The sequence below is a fragment of the Gadus chalcogrammus genome, chromosome 5 (genome assembly GCF_026213295.1).
Source record: "Gadus chalcogrammus isolate NIFS_2021 chromosome 5, NIFS_Gcha_1.0, whole genome shotgun sequence".
NCBI lineage: Eukaryota > Metazoa > Chordata > Actinopteri > Gadiformes > Gadidae > Gadus > Gadus chalcogrammus.
Genome location: NC_079416.1, coordinates 15,181,902 through 15,201,018, shown reverse-complemented (window position 1 = coordinate 15,201,018; position 19,117 = coordinate 15,181,902). Strand labels below are relative to the sequence as shown.

The 19,117-nt window shown below is 48.2% G+C and overlaps 2 protein-coding genes across 6 annotated transcripts; one reads left to right on the top strand and one right to left on the bottom strand.

Annotated features, from left to right (window-relative positions):
- Nucleotides 1–41: 41 nt before the first annotated feature.
- Nucleotides 42–18,989, top strand: LOC130383029 (sorting nexin-14-like). 5 transcript variants are annotated; one of them, XM_056591022.1, is made up of 30 exons: nt 42–693; nt 812–973; nt 1,067–1,187; nt 1,356–1,429; nt 1,707–1,785; nt 2,043–2,086; nt 2,187–2,274; nt 2,358–2,442; nt 3,069–3,225; nt 3,669–3,744; nt 4,037–4,081; nt 4,493–4,573; nt 4,665–4,779; nt 5,152–5,307; nt 6,029–6,153; nt 6,654–6,712; nt 7,955–8,104; nt 9,916–10,048; nt 10,728–10,914; nt 11,119–11,202; nt 11,618–11,718; nt 12,015–12,126; nt 12,360–12,400; nt 12,522–12,641; nt 12,835–12,958; nt 13,376–13,540; nt 13,913–14,008; nt 14,105–14,196; nt 14,460–14,516; nt 18,509–18,978. In XM_056591022.1, the coding sequence occupies exons 2-30, from the start codon at nt 837–839 to the stop codon at nt 18,545–18,547; spliced, it is 2,943 nt and encodes a 980-aa protein (XP_056446997.1). In that variant the 5' UTR covers nt 42–693; nt 812–836; the 3' UTR covers nt 18,548–18,978. The 5 variants fall into 5 exon arrangements, with proteins under 5 accessions (XP_056446997.1, XP_056447002.1, XP_056446999.1 ...); XM_056591027.1 differs by lacking the exon at nt 7,955–8,104 and having other exon boundaries at nt 815–973; nt 18,509–18,989; XM_056591024.1 differs by lacking the exon at nt 7,955–8,104 and having other exon boundaries at nt 18,509–18,988.
- On the bottom strand, nt 15,921–18,238 carry LOC130383032 (uncharacterized). Its single transcript, XM_056591035.1, has 4 exons — nt 17,818–18,238; nt 17,226–17,355; nt 16,835–17,045; nt 15,921–16,732 (listed from the first exon to the last, which is right to left on the bottom strand). Exons 1-4 carry the CDS (start codon nt 18,172–18,174, stop codon nt 16,537–16,539), a joined length of 894 nt encoding a protein of 297 aa, XP_056447010.1. The 5' UTR covers nt 18,175–18,238; the 3' UTR covers nt 15,921–16,536.
- Nucleotides 18,990–19,117: the final 128 nt, after the last annotated feature.

The window sequence follows — 19,117 nt, the reverse complement described above, 5'->3', positions numbered from 1 at the left end:
AACCTGTCACTCTAGTTTTGACTTAAGTTTAGACTCTAATCTTGACTGGTCAAGACTCTGGTGGTCCGGGCTCTGGTCCAGTTTGTCTTGACCAGACTCAAGGCCAGACTGATCCACAGGCCATATGTTTTGATCTAATTACTCTGCCTTTTCACTATCATTTCTGCGGTCTAATCACAATTGTGGTTCATTTATTAAATAAATACAAAATAAAATAACCTTTTTTTGAAGGCTTATGGTTGCAGCACTGATGATGAACCAATAATGTTCTGCACCAGATATCAGGCACTTTGCGATACATTGATACATTAAATGTCATGCAGCCTGCAATTCTTTATGTACCTCGGTACATCAGGGGAGCCACTCGATATTGATATAGTGTGAGCGCTTTGTAAATGATAGGGCTGCGCCCGAACTGGGCGGAGATGACATCATGGCTGAAGATCAGCACGCATGGTCTGCTTGCTCCCGATCAGCGACCATTCAAATAGAAACAAACACATGGCACCGGTAATGCACAGATGATAATAAAAAGAACAACTTAATGTGAAATAGTCTTCTTTGAACCACTGACCTGTCCACCGCCGCTTCGTCATGCGGCCGTCGTGCGTCGTTACTCCGCGCCTGCCGCAGCCACCGCGCATGTCTGCAATACAAATCATATCGTGCATAGACAACAATAAAACACAGATGGTAAGTCGCATCTGATCTTTAACGTGATTTATTTTTGAATGAAAATGCATTTTTGTACGCTTTAGTCATAGCTATCCGTTCTAACCGCGTTCTCCACCTTGCGGTCTTTTACTAACAGTAGTGCACATCTGTGCGGTGAAAGCATGGGGTTCATCCGAGTTTATCTGCAGAAGATGAGGAACGGGGTTCGGCTGGAAGCAGTCCGAGAGCTGGCCCGTCAATACCCGGTGTTTTGCTTTCTGCTGGTGATCCTGCTGCTGTCAACAGTCCTGCTGAACAGGTCCGGTCTAACGTATCCTGATCCAAGCCGTAGATGTAACTGTCTGAACACTGGTTCTACGCAGCAAATATATCTTTGTATTTCTATACGCAGATATCTTCACATACTAATGGTGTTTTGGTCGTTTCTGGCTGGAGTGGTGACGTTTTACTGTTCTCTGGGACCCGAGTCGCTTCTGCCCAACGTCCTTACGTCCATTAGGCCAAAAATCAAGGTACGCCTGAGAGGGTCGGAAGGTCTGTTTGCTAGGCCGAGTAGGAGATGCGGTTGTGAGGTTGGAAACACGGGTTTATGCCACTGTAACGGTGAACTGCTTCTGATTATGCTAAGTCTTTGTTGTAGCTTGACATACTGGCTGGTGATGTTCTTTCTCTCTGACTAGTCGTACCAACAGGAGCTCTTCCCCCTGGGTCACAGTTGTGCTGTGTGTGGAAAAATCAAATGCAAAAGGCACAGGTGAGTGACCTCCCTGACCCTGACCCAAACCTGACCCTGACCCCAACCCTATTCATCAAGGGTTTTCACCTGGGAGTTATTTGGGTGTATACGTTCTCCTTAAATGGCAGGACAGGATGTTGGGGTGCACTTGTACCTACTGAGTTAAGCCTGATACGCAGGGGATGGCCCTAACACAGCAGTAGCTCAGCTTTTTCAGTGGAAAGTCCTGATATTATGATGACCAGAGTTTGGAGCTCATGACGGACCGGATGTTTCTTCTGCTGCTGATCCACAGACCCACTCTGCTGCTGGAGAACTACCAGCCCTGGCTGGACCTGCAGGTCCCCTCCAAGGTGGACGTTTCCCTTTCAGAGGTCCAGTATGAATAATACATCTCTGGCTGTTTTAATTTATATATTTTATATCACATCTTCTATTTTTAACTTTATTATATATATACCGTTTTGTTTTGCCTTACCTTTGCACCATTTAGAATTTATTTATTTCAAAATTACTTATTTTCTTTTATTTTCTCCTTTTCTCCTTATTGTCTGGTACATATTTTGGATTTCACAATAAAGCTGACTTTGACTATGACTAAAGTAGTTTATTTTTCTTTCATTTGTTCTAGATTCTGGAACTGGTTCTGGAGAACTTTGTATATCCCTGGTACAGGTAACCACTGTCTCTTTGGTCTAGTGCTCTATTTAACACGTCAGACATGACCGTCTCAATGAAGCCAGCATGTGGTGGCCATGACGCTCCTTCTGTCCAGAGACATCACAGACGACGAGGCCTTCGTGGACCAGCTGCGCGTGACGCTGCGTTTCTTTGCCGCCGTGTTGGTCCGCCGAACCCAGAAGGTGTTGATAACAGAAACGACCACAAGCAATACCAATATCAGACGGGTCCGTCCTAACATGACGTCGGGATGTTTCTGTCTCAGGTGGACGTGGCTGCCCTGATCACACGCAAGCTGCTGAAGGTCTCCATGAAGCACATCGAGGTCATTAGCAAGGCCAGGCAGAAAGGTACTGAGGACACTAAAGCCTGAGGGAGCCACTCTCCTCCGGTTGGGAAGAGGGCCAGGCAAAGGGTAATGAGGACACTAAAGGTCATCAGCCGGGCCAGCCAGAAGGTACTGCAGGACACTGATGCCTGAGGGAGCCCAGCCATCTCCTCTGGTTGAGGTAGAGGATAGTGGTGTAGTTGTGGTGCTGGACTCGCAGGCCAAAATGTTCTGGGTTCAAACAGATAGACATCCGTTGAGAGACGAAAGAAAGAAATATTTTTTTTCTGTAGGGATCCTTTCAATCATTTCTGTTTTTGGAGCACGGCCCTTGACTTGCTGTCGCCCCAAAGGAGTACCGGTACACTGCAGCTCGCTTAATACTGCCTAACGCCCTGCTGCCCTCCTCCCCTCCTCCCTTCCTAACGCCCTCCTCCTCCCCTCCTAACGCCCTCCTAACGCCCTCCTCCTCCCCTCCTAACGCCCTCCTCCTCCCCGCCTAACGCCCTCCTCCTCCCCTCCTAACGCCCTCCTCCTCCCCTCCTAACGCCCTCCTCCTCTCTTGCTCCCCTCCTCACTCCTTGCTCCCCTTCCTAACGCCCTGCTCCTCTCCTGCTCCTCCCCTTCTCCCCCCGCTGCTCCTCCCAGTGAAGAACGCTGAGTTCCTGCAGCAGGCGGCGCTGGAGGAGTACGGCCCGGACCTCCACATGGCACTCCGCAGCCGCCGGGACGAGCTGCTGTACCTCAGGAACCTCACAGAGATCCTCTTCCCCTACATCCTGCCCCCCAAGGCGCTGGACTGCAGGTACGTCGGGCTCTCTGATGGGCTGCTCCGCGACCGCCGCTAGAATGAGCTCCTCAAAGGGTGAAAGCGTGTCTGGGTGATGGTGAGGGTGAGGAGACAGAAGGCAGGAGGTGTAGGAAGGGGTGGCATCGTTTAGAGAAAGCATTGCTATGGCTGCAACGCTTCAGTGTTGTCTAAGCATGTTTTATATACTGTACTGGGTGGGTGCTACACACTGGTGGTGGTGAGTGAGGTCCCCCCCTTCAATGTAAAGCGTCTTTGAGTGTCTAGGAAAAAGTGCTATATAAATTCAATGCATTATTATTATTATTATTATTATTATTACTGTGCGCAAATGTTTTAGAATGTGCCCAATTAACTACATTCACGCCATCCTTTTGGAGAAATGAGACAAGCTTACAGAGTTTTTTCGGTTCCTTGGTCTAACTTTGTGTTCTCGTCAGATCCCTCACCCTCCTGATAAGGGAAGTGCTGGCTGGTTCTGTGTTCCTTCCTTCCATGGACTACTTGGCTGATCCCGTGAGTCACACACAGAACCCTATCTGCATGGCACCCATGTAGTCCTAGTTATCTGTGTGGTGCATCCAAGCATTGGCATGTATTTCCAGAAACGATTCAAAGTTCCAAGTTGATTATTATCAGAGCCTCTTGTTTTGTGTGTAGATGCTCACGAGTGTTGCATGATTATGATATGATAGATTTATTATCATAATCATGATATGATTTATTATTATAGCACTCCTTCATACCATGTGACTATGAAGGAAGCCATATCTGACTAATCAATGACTTCTCCTTTGATCCTCTTTAGGACACAGTGAATCATTTAATCTTGCTGTTAATCGACAACTCTCCTGTAAGTGTGTGCACTCAGATATAAGTGTAAGCATTCTGTGCATTTTGATGCTACTTTGATGTGATATATTGAAAAATATCTACATAGAATGTCATTATCTTTCTTGCATTTGTCAAAAAAGTCTTTATGTTTTATCATTTCCCATTGGGCCGATTGCAATCAATTTACAGAGTTGTATGATTTGCACTATGCACATTTAAAGGCCTCTGCTTATCTGGTTATGGTTGTGAGAGGGTGATCAGCACATCTGAGAAGGTGATAAGCGTTTGTTTATCTGGTTATTGTCTTCAGAATGTGATCAGAAGGGGATCAGCGTATGTTTATCTGGTTATTGTCTTGAGAAGTTGATCAGAAGGTGATCAGAAGGTGTTTATCTGGTTATTGTCTTGAGAACAGCGTGTGTTTCCTCAGCCCGCAGAGCCTACAGAACCAACATCAGCTCTGGTTCCTTTCCTGCAACGCTACTCCGACCCACGCAACAAGAAGTCCTCGGTGAGAACCTGTCACCCACAGTAAACCCAGCAGGGCGGTCCACCCTGGAGGTACCAGCGGGATCATCTGTATCTCCTGTATGATGCTGCAGGTTCTGAAGCTGGAGCTGAAGGAGATCCGGGAGCAGCAGGACCTCCTGTTCCGCTTCATGAACTTCCTGAAGCAGGAGGGGGCCGTCCACGTTCTGCAGTTCTGCCTCACTGTCGGTAAATCCAAACCTTCACTCCATCCACCAGTAGAAGGTCAAGCTTAGATGAAGAGCATGAACCTGGGCAAGGTGCACATGCGTAAAGCGGTGGTGTTCATGACGGACGTCGTTCTATTCATCATTTGGCCACTGATGTAGAATTGTCAATAGCGTATCTTTCAATGATCTGCATTATCTGGCAATAGCCTCTTGCATTTACACTGTTACTGCTCCTGCTGTGTGCATAAAGTACTTTATGTCAATTTATTTAAGTCATTTGTGTATCCATGTATGTTGATGGTCCAGGCTGGGTTAGAGGGCTTACACTAACCCTAGGGTTAGAGGGAACCCTCTGGTTTCTTACATCTGATCTCTTCTCTGGACCTTCCAGAGGAGTTCAACGATCAGATCCTGAGCCCCGAGCTGACAGACGCTCAGAAGGTGCTGCTGCACGAGGAGGTGAGGAAGATCTACACAACCTACTGCCTGGAGGAGAGCCTGGACAAGATCCGCTTCCACTCCTTCATCGTGGAGGAGATACGCAACAGTATGTAACAAGCTCCTAAACCAACAGTATGTAAATAAAACCTCCCTGCTAACCCAACAGTATTTAACAAACTCCCTCCTAACCCAACAGTATGTAACAAACTCCCTCCTAACCAACAGTATGCATCAACTCCTAACCCAACAGTATGTAACAAACTCCCTCTTAACCAACAGTATGTAACAAACTCCTAACCCAACAGTATGTATCAACTCCTAACCCAACAGTATGTAACAAACTCCCTCTTAACCAACAGTATGTAACAAACTCCTAACCCAACAGTATGTAACAAACTCCTAACCCAACAGTATGTAACAAACTCCTAACCCAACAGTATGTAACAAACTCCTAACCCAACAGTATGTAAATAAAACCTCCCTGCAGTGCTAACCCAACAGAATTTAACAAATCCCCTCCTGACCCAACAGTATGTAACAAACTCCCTCCTAACCCAACAGTATGTAACAAACTCCCTCCTAACCAACAGTATGTAACAAACTCCCTCCTAACCAACAGTATGTAACAAACTCCCTCCTAACCAACAGTATGTGTCAGTAACAAACTCCTAACCCAACAGTCTGTAACCAACTCCTAACCCAACTGTTCAACATCAATCATTCAGGCCCTCACCCATGAATAATATTAAGTCATAATTCATTTTTTCCCCCCCAAAAGTGAGGAATATTTAATATTTCATTAATAATGCAGTGTGCTCGTCCCCCAGTTGCAGAAGGCCCATACGGAGAGGTGGTGAAGCTACAGACCATGAGATGTTTGTTTGAGGCCTACGAGCACGTCCTGTCTCTCCTGGAGAACGTGTTCACGCCCATGTTCTGTCATAGTGACGAGGTCAGCATTTATTGAACAAGAGTCTTAGTAATCATTTGATCACTTACTCTATTAAGTCGCCCATTAGTCAATATTGTCGGGTCTCAGTGCGCAGTTCAGATGACGAGTCTTAAACCATTACAGGACTCCTGTACTCATAGCCGTTACATTTTTGGTTTCGGGAGGGGGGTCAGCAGCGACTCAGGTAAATGGAGCTAAGGTAGATGGTGTTAGTTGAACACAGTTTGAATCGCTCCTGCTGCTGCCCTCTAAGCACAGGGCTTAGAGGGCAGCCTTAGTGCAGTACTGAGGAAGCACTGTAGCAGCTATAATTGAAATCGTTAATAATTAAGTGGATAGTGATTTTGTTTTTGTGATTGTCTTTTCTCTTAGTGTTCTTTGTCTTGTGCCCTACAGATCCATGGCTATGATGATATAATAATCAAATAATAATAGAATGAAATAAATATATTGATAATTAATATTCTATTATATCATAATAATCTCCCATGTTTCTGCAGTACTTCCGGCAGCTTCTCAGAGGAGCGGAGTCTCCAGCCAGGAACTCGCGGATGAGCAGGTGTGTGTGTGTGTGTGTGCGTGTGTGTGTGTGTGTGTGTGTGTGTGTGTGTGTGTGTTTGTGTGTGTGTGTGTGTGTGTGTGGTAATACAGCAAACTCCTAACTCAACAGTACGTAACAAACTCTATCGTAACCCAACAGTACGTAACAAACTCCTAACCCAACTCACGGATGAGCGTGTGTGTTTGTGTGTGTGTGCGTGCGTGTGTGTGTTTGTGTGTTTGTGTGGGGGGGTATATAGATCAAGTCTTAACAGTAACACTGCGTTAGCCCATGATACAGAACTTTAAATCAACTCTTCTGAACCCATTTAGTTTGATAGATATCATAATATTACTACACACACACACACAAAGACACACACACACACACACTATGACGGTGATTGCAGTGTTTCATCATCACCCCGGGGCTGTGGTCTTAATGCCACTAACCCTGTCATATTATTTCAGAAATAGCCTCAGTCTGGATGATATCCGGTAAGTAGCTCACAGCCTCAGTTTGGGGAGGAAAACAAATCCACTGGTTATCATCGCTGCTGCCGCTCTGCACGCTGGGACAGACCGTCTAACCCTAACCCTCTGACCCCAATCATGCCATCACGCCGGCCTGCAGTCGGATCGTATTGCCTTTCGCAATATGTTGGTTTCTTGGGAAATCAGGGAGTTCTTAATGTGTGTGATGCATAATGATGACTATTTGGGGGTTTGTAATGAAGTGTAGGCTCCGGAGGTGGCCGATAGACAATCAATATGTTAGCTTTATCCTGTTTCCATCCTCTAACCACGAGCCAGATCCGTTCTTCCCCTGATCATCTCTCCTCACTGCGCCCACCCTACCGCTACAGACGGCTTCTGGGACCGTCCATCACTCTCCTCACATCATTCTGCCCTCCATATGACCTGTGGTTGTCTCTCCCTCTCTCTTTCTGACTGTCTCTCTCTCTCTCTGTCTGTGTCACACACTCTTTGACCCTCTCTGTCTCTCTGTGAGTCCCTATGTCTCTCATGCTCTCTGTATGTCTGTCCGTATGTCTCTCATGGTCCATGTCCATCATGCTCTCTGTGTCTTTCTGTCTGTCCGTGTGTCTGTTTGTGTGTCCCCAAGTCTCTCATGCTCTACATCTCTCATGCTCTCTATGTCCCTCTGTCTCTCATTCTCTCTGTGCGTCCCTATGTCTGTCTGTGCGTCCCTACGTCTCTGGGCTGCTGGGAGGTGCTCATCGTTTCCTCCTCCTCATAGCTCCTGGGACTGGAGCCCCGAGTCCCCCTCCTTCTCCTCCTCTCTTTTCACCGCCTCTGGCAGCTCGTCCCCCGCATCACTCAACCCCCTCCATGCCACCTTCACCACCTCCCCATACGGCCCACTCACCCACCGCCACACCTCCCCCAAGTAAGTCCCGGTCGTGGTGCTGCCACCGCTACGAGGTCCGTCCCTCCATCGCTCCGTCCCTCCATGTCTCCATGTCTCCGTCCCTCCATGTCTCTGTCCCTCCATGTCTCCATGTCTCTGTCCCTCCATGTCTCTGTCCCTCCATGTCTCCATGTCTCTGTCCCTCCATGTCTCTGTCCCTCCATGTCTCCATGTCTCCGTCCCTCCATGTCTCCGTCCCTCCATGTCTCCATGTCTCCATGTCTCCGTCCCTCCATGTCTCTGTCCCTCCATGTCTCTGTCCCTCCATGTCTCCATGTCTCTGTCCTTCCATGTCTCTGTCCCTCCATGTCTCTGTCCCTCCATGTCTCTGTCCCTCCATGTCTCTGTCCCTCCATGTCTCCGTCCCTCCATGTCTCTGTCCCTCCATGTCTCTGTCCCTCCATGTCTCTGTCCCTCCATGTCTCTGTCCCTCCATGTCTCTGTCCCTCCATGTCTCTGTCCCTCCATGTCTCTGTCCCTCCATGTCTCTGTCCCTCCATGTCTCTGTCTTTCCATGTCTCTGTCCCTCCATGTCTCCATGTCTTTGTCCCTCCATATCTCCATGTCTCCGTCCCTCCATGTCTCTGTCCCTCCATGTCTCTGTCCCTCCATGTCTCTGTCCTTCCATGTCTCTGTCCTTCCATGTCTCTGTCCCTCCATGTCTCTGTCCCTCCATGTCTCTGTCCCTCCATGTCTCTGTCCCTCCATGTCTCTGTCCCTCCATGTCTCTGTCCCTCCATGTCTCTGTCCCTCCATGTCTCTGTCCCTCCATGTCTCTGTCCCTCCATGTCTCTGTCCTTCCATGTCTCTGTCCCTCCATGTCTCTGTCCCTCCATGTCTCCATGTCTCTGTCCCTCCATATCTCCATGTCTCCGTCCCTCCATGTCTCCATGTTTCTGTCCCTCCATGTCTCTGTCCCTCCATATCTCCATGTCTCCGTCCCTCCATGTCTCTGTCCCTCCATGTCTCTGTCCCTCCATGTCTCTGTCCCTCCATGTCTCTGTCCCTCCATGTCTCCGTCCCTCCATGTCTCTGTCCCTCCAGGTCTCTGTCCCTCCATGTCTCTGTCCCTCCATATCTCCATATCTCCGTCCCTCCATGTCTCCATGTCTCTCTGACCGGTCCCGTCCTCCTGTCCTGTGTCCCCTCCACAATGCCCTTGTCCCCTCACCCCTTCCGTCTGCACGGACCACCTGTGCATGGAAGCTGCTCTCTCCTGTTCTTTGTCCATGCTGTCATGTTCCTCTTCTACAGTCCAGTTGGTTTGTATGTCGCCGGAGGATGTGCCTTTGCTCGGCACGATGGTAACTTTTGCTGGGTTGAGCTTGTCGGATTTTCCTCCAATAAATGCCAGAAGTGACATGAAACCAACCATCACGCTCTCACTTTGAACACATTGTGCTCAAATGACGCGCTCTGGGTCCCCCATCCCTCGTGTTGCCCGTCAGTCTGCTGGCTCCCTCTCGCCGCCTGTGATGTGCTGTTGGCTCGTTGCAACCCTACGATTGGCTGGACGCCCTGTTTGGCTTGACTTCCTCAGAACCCCCGCACAGCAACAACACCTGCACCGTGGCCCCTCCCCTCCCTCCCTCCCTCCCCTCCCGAATCTCTCCCCTCACTTCCTTAATCCCTCCCCCGTTTCCTTTCCTCCCTCCTCCCCTCCGTCGGATCGGCCTTTGACACCCCCCCCCCCCCTCCCCCTTCGTCTCCCTCCTGTTGCTTCGGCCCTGTCTGGATACCTCCTGGGGTGCCGGAGGACTGACCCCCTGTCCCCCCCCCCCCCCCCGCAGGAACACGTCCAAACGGGGCGAGTCGTTTGGAATCAGCAAGATCGGCAGCAAGATCAAAGGAGTGTTCAAGAGCACCACGATGGAGGGGGCCATGCTGCCCTCCTACGGCCCCGTGGAGGGGGAGGAAGACATGGTAGGGCCCACTCCTCTCTGCTACGTACCCTAGGGCCCGATGGAGTGGAGGGGGGGGGGGGTGACATGGTACAGCCTTCTCCTCTCTTCTTTCAGCTGACCAAGGCCATTGTTATAGGATTTGAGGTTAAAACTGTGTTTTGCACATCTGTGATTATAGAGATGGCTCTGCTTTAATACAATTGTGTTTCATTCCCAGTATGAATCTTTTCTATTTAAAACCTTGATATACCTATCGCATCTTTCACAGATAAAAACGAGTGTTCTTTTGGAAATTGCTACAGGTTACCACAAGGTGGCAATGCTAAGTAAGATACAGAGAAGTCTATCCTTAGCCCTACCCTAGTTTTAATTATTCATAGCCCTACCTTTGATTATCAATCGCCCTACCCTATCTTTTATTTATTAATCGCCCAACCCTATTTTAAATTATTAATAGCCGTACCCTATCTTTGATTATTAATGGCGTTACCCTATCTTTAATTATTAATAGCCCTACAATATCTTTAATTATTAATTGCCCTACCCGATCTTTAATTATTAATAGCCCTACCCTATCTTTAATTATTCATAATCCTACCCTATCTTTAATTATTAATAGCCCTACCCTATCTTTAATAATTATTAAAAGGATTAATCTTCATCAGTCACTTTGACTCTTCTTCTTCTCCACCCTGCAGGTGGAGGAGGCCATGATGGTGCTGGAGGACGACTCCCCCGTGGAGGCGGTCACCACGCCCAGCACCCCCCGGAACCTGTCGGCCTGGAGCCTCAGTATCCCCTACGTGGACTTCTACGAAGACGAGGTCAAGCGCGAGCGGGTGCCCGTGTTCTGCATCGACGTGGAGCGCAGCGACCGCAAGGCCGGTGAGGGGGCGGGGGGTTGGGTGGCTGGCTGGCTGACTGCTATGCTGAACTATATTTTCTGGTATTCTTGACTGCAGTTGGAAATAATGTGTGTGTGTGTGTGTGTGTGTGTGTGTGTGTGTGTGTGTGTGTGTGTGTGTGTGTGTGTGTGTGTGTGTGTGTGTGTGTGTGTGTGTGTGTGTGTGTGTGTGTGTGTGTGTGCAGTGGGCCATGAGACAGAGAGCTGGTCTGTGTACAGGAGGTACCTGGAGTTCTACGTTCTGGAGTCCAAACTCACAGAGTTCCACGGTGGGTCTCTTCCTCTCTGAAGAACACGTTTAGTATCTGCCCCAGGATGAAAGCGTATATATGTATATATAGATGGATATATATCTATATATTTATGATATATATAGATATATAGCAGATCACTTTTAATGTCTCCACTGTTAAGTGAGTGGTGAGTTGGTGATTGCTAGTTGTAGCCACATAATGTCTGTTAGTTAGTTAGTAGTTAATTAGGATAAGACCATTAATCCTCTTAATACTAATGGAGAGTACGTATGTGAAGAAAGGATCTTAATGCAACTATATATGATCATTTATTCTGTTCTATTTAAAATCGTTTAAATATATCATCAGTTGCATGGAAGTGCTCAGCAGATACAGGATGTTCCTCATAGTCGTCTGACCGGCCTGTCCCCCCCCCACAACCCCCTCACAGGGTCGTTCCCCGATGCCACGCTGCCCTCCAAGAGGATCATCGGCCCCAAGAACTACGAGTTCCTCACCTCCAAGCGGGAGGACTTCCAGGAGTATCTTCAGGTTTGACCTTCAGTAGAATGTGAACATTATGGGATGCCCCCTCTTCAGCCTGACAGAGCGCTGCTTAAGGCGGGGCCTAGCAGGGAGGGAAACAAGCATTCAGCGGGCACCAAACACCTCTGACCAACGATGTTCACAAGAAGAGAAACCAAGGATAAACTAAATGATGGTCCTGCTGAGCTGGGGTAGTGCATGAGCTGGGGCCCCCCATGCTGAGGATGTACGCACGGTTTGCTGAGACCCTTTGGGTGAAAGCACCAACAACATCTGGTTTTGGTGTGCCCCCCCTCTCACAGAAGCTCCTGCAGCACCCGGAGCTGATCAACAGCCAGCTGCTGGCCGACTTCCTGTCCCCTCACAGCATGGAGTCCCAGTTCCTGGACAAGATGTTACCGGACGTCAACCTGGGTACCGTATGGACAGGGTTTGAGTCTGGGTGTCAACCACTCGGTGTAAACTCCTAGCGCACCCTAGAGCAACCTAGACCCCCCCTTGAGCACCCCAGTACACCCCAGTGCACCCCATTGCACCCTAGTACATCCCAGTACAACCCAGTACACCGTAGTACAGGGAATGTGTCCGAAGGGGATTGATGAGGTGAAAGATGTATCTCACTGTGCGACACGGTTTATGTCTCACAGGTAAAATCATAAAGTCAGTGCCAAGCAAGCTGATAAAGGAGGTAAGTGATTGTCCCAGAAATACTTTTTTCACACTTTAACCAGTTGGCATAGTGTTCTCTGTAGAGGAACATCCTTCCGTATGCCAACCCTCTTTCCCCCTGCTGTGGCGTGGCTCTGTAGAAGGGGCAGCACCTGGAGCCCTTCATCCAGGCCTTCTTCAACTCCTGTGAAGCTCCCAAACCCAAACCCAGCCGACCAGAGCTCACCATCCTCAGCCCCACCTCCGAGAACGACAAGAAGGTTGGGCTGCTTCTTCTGTATGGTGGGGTTATGACTCCTCTAACCCCCCTGCATGGTGGGGCTTTGACCCCTCATAACCCCACTGCCCCACTATGAGGGGTCATAGTGGGGCTATGAGGGGTCATAACCCCTATGAGGATTCTTGTCATTATGAAGGATTTGTTGTGTGCTGATCTTCTTCCCTCTGAACCAGCTGTTCACCGACGTCTTCAAGAACAATGCCAGTCGCTCGGAGGCGGCGGAGAAGAGACACAACCAGAACTACTTCATGGAGATGATCACGGTGGAGGGCGTGTATGACTACCTCATGTATGTAGGTACGCACCGTGTCCTGGGACGCTGCTGTCCCAATCAGTCGCAGTTCATCAGTATCAAACTAGCAATAGAAGAATGCTACAAATGGTGCTTATAGAATAGATGATAATTAAAAGAAGGAAACTCACAGCAACACTGGGCTCTGATGGTGGGCTGACATCAGAGGAGCCCTTTGCTCATTGGTCCACATGTATATCCAGGTTCACTCAGGCCTTGGTCTACATGTACGTCGTGGTTCTGTTCTCTCATTGGTCCACATTTACGCCCTGGTTCTCTCTGCTCATTGGTCCACATGTACCTCCTGGTTCTCTCTGCTCATTGGTCCACACGTCCGTCATGGTTTTGTTTTTTTCGTTGCTCATTGGCCCAAATGTACGTCGTTGTTCTCTCGTTCCTCATTGGCTTACCTCCCACTTCAGGGCGTGTGGTGTTCCACATCCCTGATTGGCTGCACCACCTGCTGATGGGCGGTCGAATCCTGGTGAAGAACACGCTGGAGGCGTATGTGGACCACTGGCTGGGGGCCCGGCTGGGCCGCGTGGTGCAGGAGCAGCCGCTGGTCTCCCTCATCACACTGCTCAGAGGTACGCCTCAAGCACAGGCCTGGGTCACACATTAAGAACTAATGAGGAGCAACATCCCACCAGAGCTTTGAAAGATGACCTTAAGCTATCTTCACCAGTTCTACACTTTTTTTTCAAAACTAAGAAAGTCAACTCGACCAGAGAGAGAACGAGCACCTCGGCTAAGGCTAGCTCCTCCGCATCGGTGGTTATGCAGTCTGCACTGAGTGAACCACTGTCTAACCCACCCGCCTCTTCTCTCCTAGTGAATCACTGTCTAACACCACAACCTCCTCACTGTCTAACCCCACGGCCTCCTCTCTAGCTCCTAGTGAATCCCTGTCTAACACCACAACCTCTTTACTGTCTAACCCCACGGCCTCCTCTCCATAGATTCGGTTTTCTGTGAGGCCAGCCAGCCCAGGCCTGCTCAGGACAAGAAGATGCGGTCCAAGCAGGCCTTTGAGGAGATGATGCTCTTCCTCCCAGGTGAGCGTTCCTTCCTCAGAAGAACCGGAACTCCTGACTAATAAACACATTCTGCTCTTTGTGTTCATTGCCGCTCTTCTTTTCATCTTCTCTTAGATTTCTTTACCAAATGCATCGGAGAGGAAGCCAAGTACAACGGGGTGCGTCTGCTGTACGACGGACTGCAGCAGCCCGTCCTAAACAAACAGGTGAGCCCTAAAGAAACAGGTGAGCCGGTCCTAAACAAACAGGTGAGCCCTAAACAAATAGGTGAGCCCTAAATAAATAGGTGAGCCCTAAACAAACAGGTGAGCCCTTAACAAACTGGTGAGCCCATCCTAAACAAACTGGTGAGCCCTAAACAAACAGATGAACTAGCTCAACACCTAGACCCCCACAGCTACGGATCAGGAGCCAAATAGACCTCAAGATGTGGTTGCAAAGTCACTAAATATGTATTTCCCTCCCTCAGCTGACGTATGTGCTGCTGGATATCGCCATTCTGGAACTGTTTCCTGAACTCAACAAGGTGAGAGCTAAATAAAGGAGGCATGTGACATTGTGGTCCCCGGTGTCCCGTTGTTTACATCACACGTCCTGAACACGCACACCTCCTTGTGTTGGAACACGGGTTCACTAATGAAGCAGGACGCAGGCAGGCTGGTGCTTGTCCAAACCCCTCAGCTAACTCTACTGCCCACAGGTAGCAATTACCTCATGTTACCCTGTAGAGGCTAGGAATCATAGGAAGAGAAAGAGAACCTCCTAGTATAGAAAGGACTTCGGACCAAATGTTGCTGCTTGGCTTTAAGGTGGGACTGGGCCCAATGGTCTTGGTATTGACCATTGGGCCCAGTCCTCGCTCCATCCCTTATCTGAGAGTTTCAGCTCCTGGTTCTTCGCCCGTTTTCTCCTCTTAAAGGCCTATGTGCAGGTTAACCGGATGTTTGGATTAATGGGTACATAAAGGACTCAAAATATGTATATCATTCATAAAATGTCACCAAAATAGTGTTAAAGTCCAGTTTTTGTGGTTTTGGCAGTAACGGGTGTTTTCTAACGCCATTCGGCGATGACGTCACGTTGGGGAGACGTAGTGGAAGGTAGCCTCGGCCTAGGTCTAGAACTATGGTGTCTAACTGGGATGAGGAAGAGGTGGCAAGAACAACAAATGACACTTATGATGGCCCGCAGCCGTATCATTTCGAGCCTATTAGAGAGAGGGCGAATGAGGAATTGCCGAGGACTGATGGCCGTCAAAGCCAATTAAATTCATGGTCAGAGGAGAATGGGTGGAGAGTTGGTGAGGTGTCCAGGTGAGTTCCTATCAATTAGCAACGCAGGAACGAGCGCTGGAGCTAGTCTATGAACAGCAGTGCATACATAAGGACAACTGTGAAATCCCCCCCCCCCAGATAATCCCTAATTAAATCTTTCCCCCGACGTTGTAAACGATTAGTTATCCCACGTTTTGATGGTAGCCTACTAGCTCCAGTAACAACATCTTTGCCTAGTGTTTATTTCTAAGCTTTTACCCGGTGAAAGTGTTGTTGCAACGTACCGGTAGTCGCCACCGAGTAGGCTGGTCATGATTTCAGTGTGATTATTTTCGGTAACTACTACTCGTGATTGATTGTCATTGACACCGTCAGGGTACCGCTTACCAAGAGAGGGAGAGTAGTAAGTGTGTCTGTCGCTGTGTTTGGCAGGTGTTTGTGTGGGTGGTGGCGTCCCATGGAAACTGTGGTGGAGAGCTTGTGCAGTAGGGAAGTGAGGGCGTTTTGGTCACTGGTCGAGGAGCTCAGCCCACGTCCAGAAGATGTGACGTGCATCACTCAGCATCAAGGATTTGAGGCATGCTGCCTGAATCCGTTTGTGCTGAAGATAGCATACACATATTTCAAGCAGGATCATGTTCGCCTTCAAGCCAGCACGCACGAGTATGTTAATTGTTCATGTTTACTTTACCGGCGACTAGAGATGTGTTGCATAGACAATAAACATGCATGAAAAAAAGGAATACAATTTAAGTTTCCAACCTACTTATCCCTAGGCAATACCGTTACACTGCGTACAGGCAGGCTATACGCTGAGTTCTTGGCCTGCATATAAGGAAGCCTCTACAATCCTGTCTGGTTTCAGGCATCGGGCAACAATTTCAGAGTGGTGACCAGACCTATCATGGCTTTCAATGGCCTCGTTTGGATGAAGAACAAAAACCGTACAACATGTTATAACAAATTAAGTATTTAATTGGCATATTCCTGTGTAGGATCGGCTGGTTTTGCCAGAAACGCTGGTAGCCACATGCACAGACCTAGATATTTATAAAACACACATGACTAGTAGTGTATAACACTCAAATATGATGGCATCTTAAACCCACAGATTAAAGTAAGCCTGGTACATACATTGTAAATTAACTGGAAAGACAAATTTGAAAAATCACCAACCAAGCTAGCCAATATAAATCCACAAGATATTAGACTGTTATAGCAACTAATGTGGATTGGAGGATGCACTGATCACTTGTGAGCAGGCATTCAGGGCTATTCGGTTTTAATAAGATGTTCTGATTTTCTAATTAGATATGGCCTGCTGTGTAAACAAAACCCTACTTGCTCCATTCTAACAAATGCTCCTTCCTGCTGCCCGATTGTACTATCTGACTTCTCAGAACAGACCGGACAGATGGCAAACCGGGCCATGAGCTCCTCTTGGCAAACAATGAATTTGTCGACACCACTGTAACAAAAAAGAGGGGGGGGGGCGGGGTCAGTCAAAATACAACAGATACACAAAAACGAAAATTCTAAGTTGGTCCATGTTGGCTTTAAATTATCTCACTTTTGGTGAGGGTCACAAGTCAGAGATGGCTCCTCACACAACACCTCCTCAGACATTTGGTCTCCTGGTACCCATGATGTATCACTGATGACAGAGTGATTATCTTCTCCATCCGTTTGGTCAGGACTAGTGAGGGGGGGGAAAGTTTGTGTGCTGAAGGTCGTCTGGGTCCCCATGCTGACCATCTTGGGCTTCAGGTTCACTTCAAAATCTGTGGCAGAGGCAATAAACACACCCAAACATATGAAAATCATGGCAAATCTAAGCAGTTATGTTTTGGTGTAGGATATGTATTCATTTTATCAATGTGTATGGAAATGTCCTGTATGCATAGAATTTAGCAACGTATGTTTTAGACTGCATATCAACCACAAAAAAATAAAAGATTTACCGTGAGACCCTCCAAGGGGCTTCAAAGTACACTGTGACCCAGTGTCACAAGTGGAGGAGGGCAAGGGGTCCTCTACCGTAGCACCACTGACACTGTCCGCGGTCTCACGCAGTGAGGCATCTGTCAACATCTTGCGCAAATAAATTCAAAAGCGTCAGCGACACGGTCACGTTTAATTACATATGAAAGAGGACAGTAATAGTAACTTTCCATCAGCTAAAGGGAAAAAAAAAATCAATCAACTAAAACACACACACACACACACACACACACACACACACACACACACACACACACACACACACACACACACACACACACACACACACACACACACACACACACACACACACACACGATGAGCACCAGTGATCCAAACACTAGCCATGGCGCTTTCTAGTTAGATACGACAAGCTTTTGGCCATTTACTTCAGGACAATTTTGTTTTGGTTCATATTCATCAATCACGAAATGTGCTTTTCTAAAGTCAGACTGATCATGAGTCATGACTGTAGTGGAGGCGGAGTCCAAGGGAATACGGTAGTACAGGGCTAGCCAACGCGCAGCTTGTAAACATTAGCATGAGGCTTACCGTAGCCAGCTCTCGCTTGCGTCTGGCGCCACCGATCTTGGTGCTTCTCGGTCTCGGGGCAGGGCAGGCAGAGAGGTGCGTGTGCACAGAAGGCACGGCGGTCGGAACAAGCTGTGCCAGCCTCTTCAACCCGAGAGATACCATCCTGACATCCCCTTGGTCGTAATCCTCCTCCGTGAAATGCGCGCTGCAGATCTTGGAGTTTTTTGTGACCGAGGGAAAGGAAAAATCTGCCCGCCTAACGCGAACAAAATGTACCCACTGTCTGCGAGTTGCCTTGTCCTTCGGAAAGCCATGGACCCTGTGTCCTGTTTTGGCGGAGTAATTACACCCAGCACAAACACAGTTGTTCACCATTCTAAATCTGCCTACCACCTACCTACATACCTATGCTATGCTATCCGTCCGACCCTTTTTTCTGTCGTCTCCCCAACGTGACGTCATGTAATGAATTCTGGGAGAAATCAGTATCAATCGCAAACCGCTAAAATATTACCTACTTTTTCGTATTCAATTACGTTTTGTGATACCCAACAACATTAATTACAATGGATAACATTAAAATATTTTATTACCAACAAGCAGATTGCGCAAATTCGTTGGAAAATAAAACCTGCACCACGGCCTTTAAGAACAGAAGGGTGTGTGCTTCTGTGAACTTCTCTAACCCCTGTGTTTGTTTTCACCACAGCCGGTTCAGAAGGAGGGGGGGGCTCCTCCTTGGATGTAGAGGAGGAGAGCGGCGCTGAATCGCTATGGAAACCAAGAATACTGTATAGGAGGAGGGCAGCGCTGTGCCGCTATTGAAACCAAGGGTACTGTACACGAGACTCTGTTCTGTCTAGGGGGGAAACTGCCATGGTTATTATTTATTGATTCATATTTATTGTTGCATGTGCAATGTTGTGTAAATAAATACATGTGGAGATAGCTGATTAGAGCAGGCCTACATAGGCCTACCCTTACCCCCCATAGGCTGCCCCTAACCCTACCTAGGCCTACCCCAACCCTACATAGACATATGTTCGGGTTTCGGGTTATTGCCTTATTTATTACTGCACCTGGTTTTCTTGGATGGTTCCTATTGTACAGTCAATACATGGGATTGAATCGTCTCATTATTTTTTTACATTTGTCAATGTCTAACGTGAAGTTGATTAAACTATTCCAGTTTATTGAGTGTCTTTACTGATTATCTTACTTAACAAGCAGTTGGATAAATCACACTGCCAGAGGCTGCTGTGACCCTGTGCTCTGGTGACCCTAACCCTAGGGTGGTGACCCTGACCCCTGTTGAACC

Bases quoted from the DNA above. Each gene is read 5' to 3' on its own strand.
- LOC130383029 (XM_056591022.1), top strand. From the start codon at position 837: ATGGGGTTCATCCGAGTTTATCTGCAGAAGATGAGGAACGGGGTTCGG. The intron at 3,745-4,036 runs GTGAGTCACACA...GATCCTCTTTAG, and splicing joins TGGACTACTTGGCTGATCCC to GACACAGTGAATCATTTAAT. The intron at 5,308-6,028 runs GTATGTAACAAG...CTCGTCCCCCAG, and splicing joins CGTGGAGGAGATACGCAACA to TTGCAGAAGGCCCATACGGA.
- LOC130383032 (XM_056591035.1), bottom strand. From the start codon at position 18,174: ATGGTGAACAACTGTGTTTGTGCTGGGTGTAATTACTCCGCCAAAACA. The intron at 17,356-17,817 runs GTAAGCCTCATG...TATTTGCGCAAG, and splicing joins GCAAGCGAGAGCTGGCTACG to ATGTTGACAGATGCCTCACT. The intron at 16,733-16,834 runs GTGAGATAATTT...TTTTTGTTACAG, and splicing joins ACTTGTGACCCTCACCAAAA to TGGTGTCGACAAATTCATTG.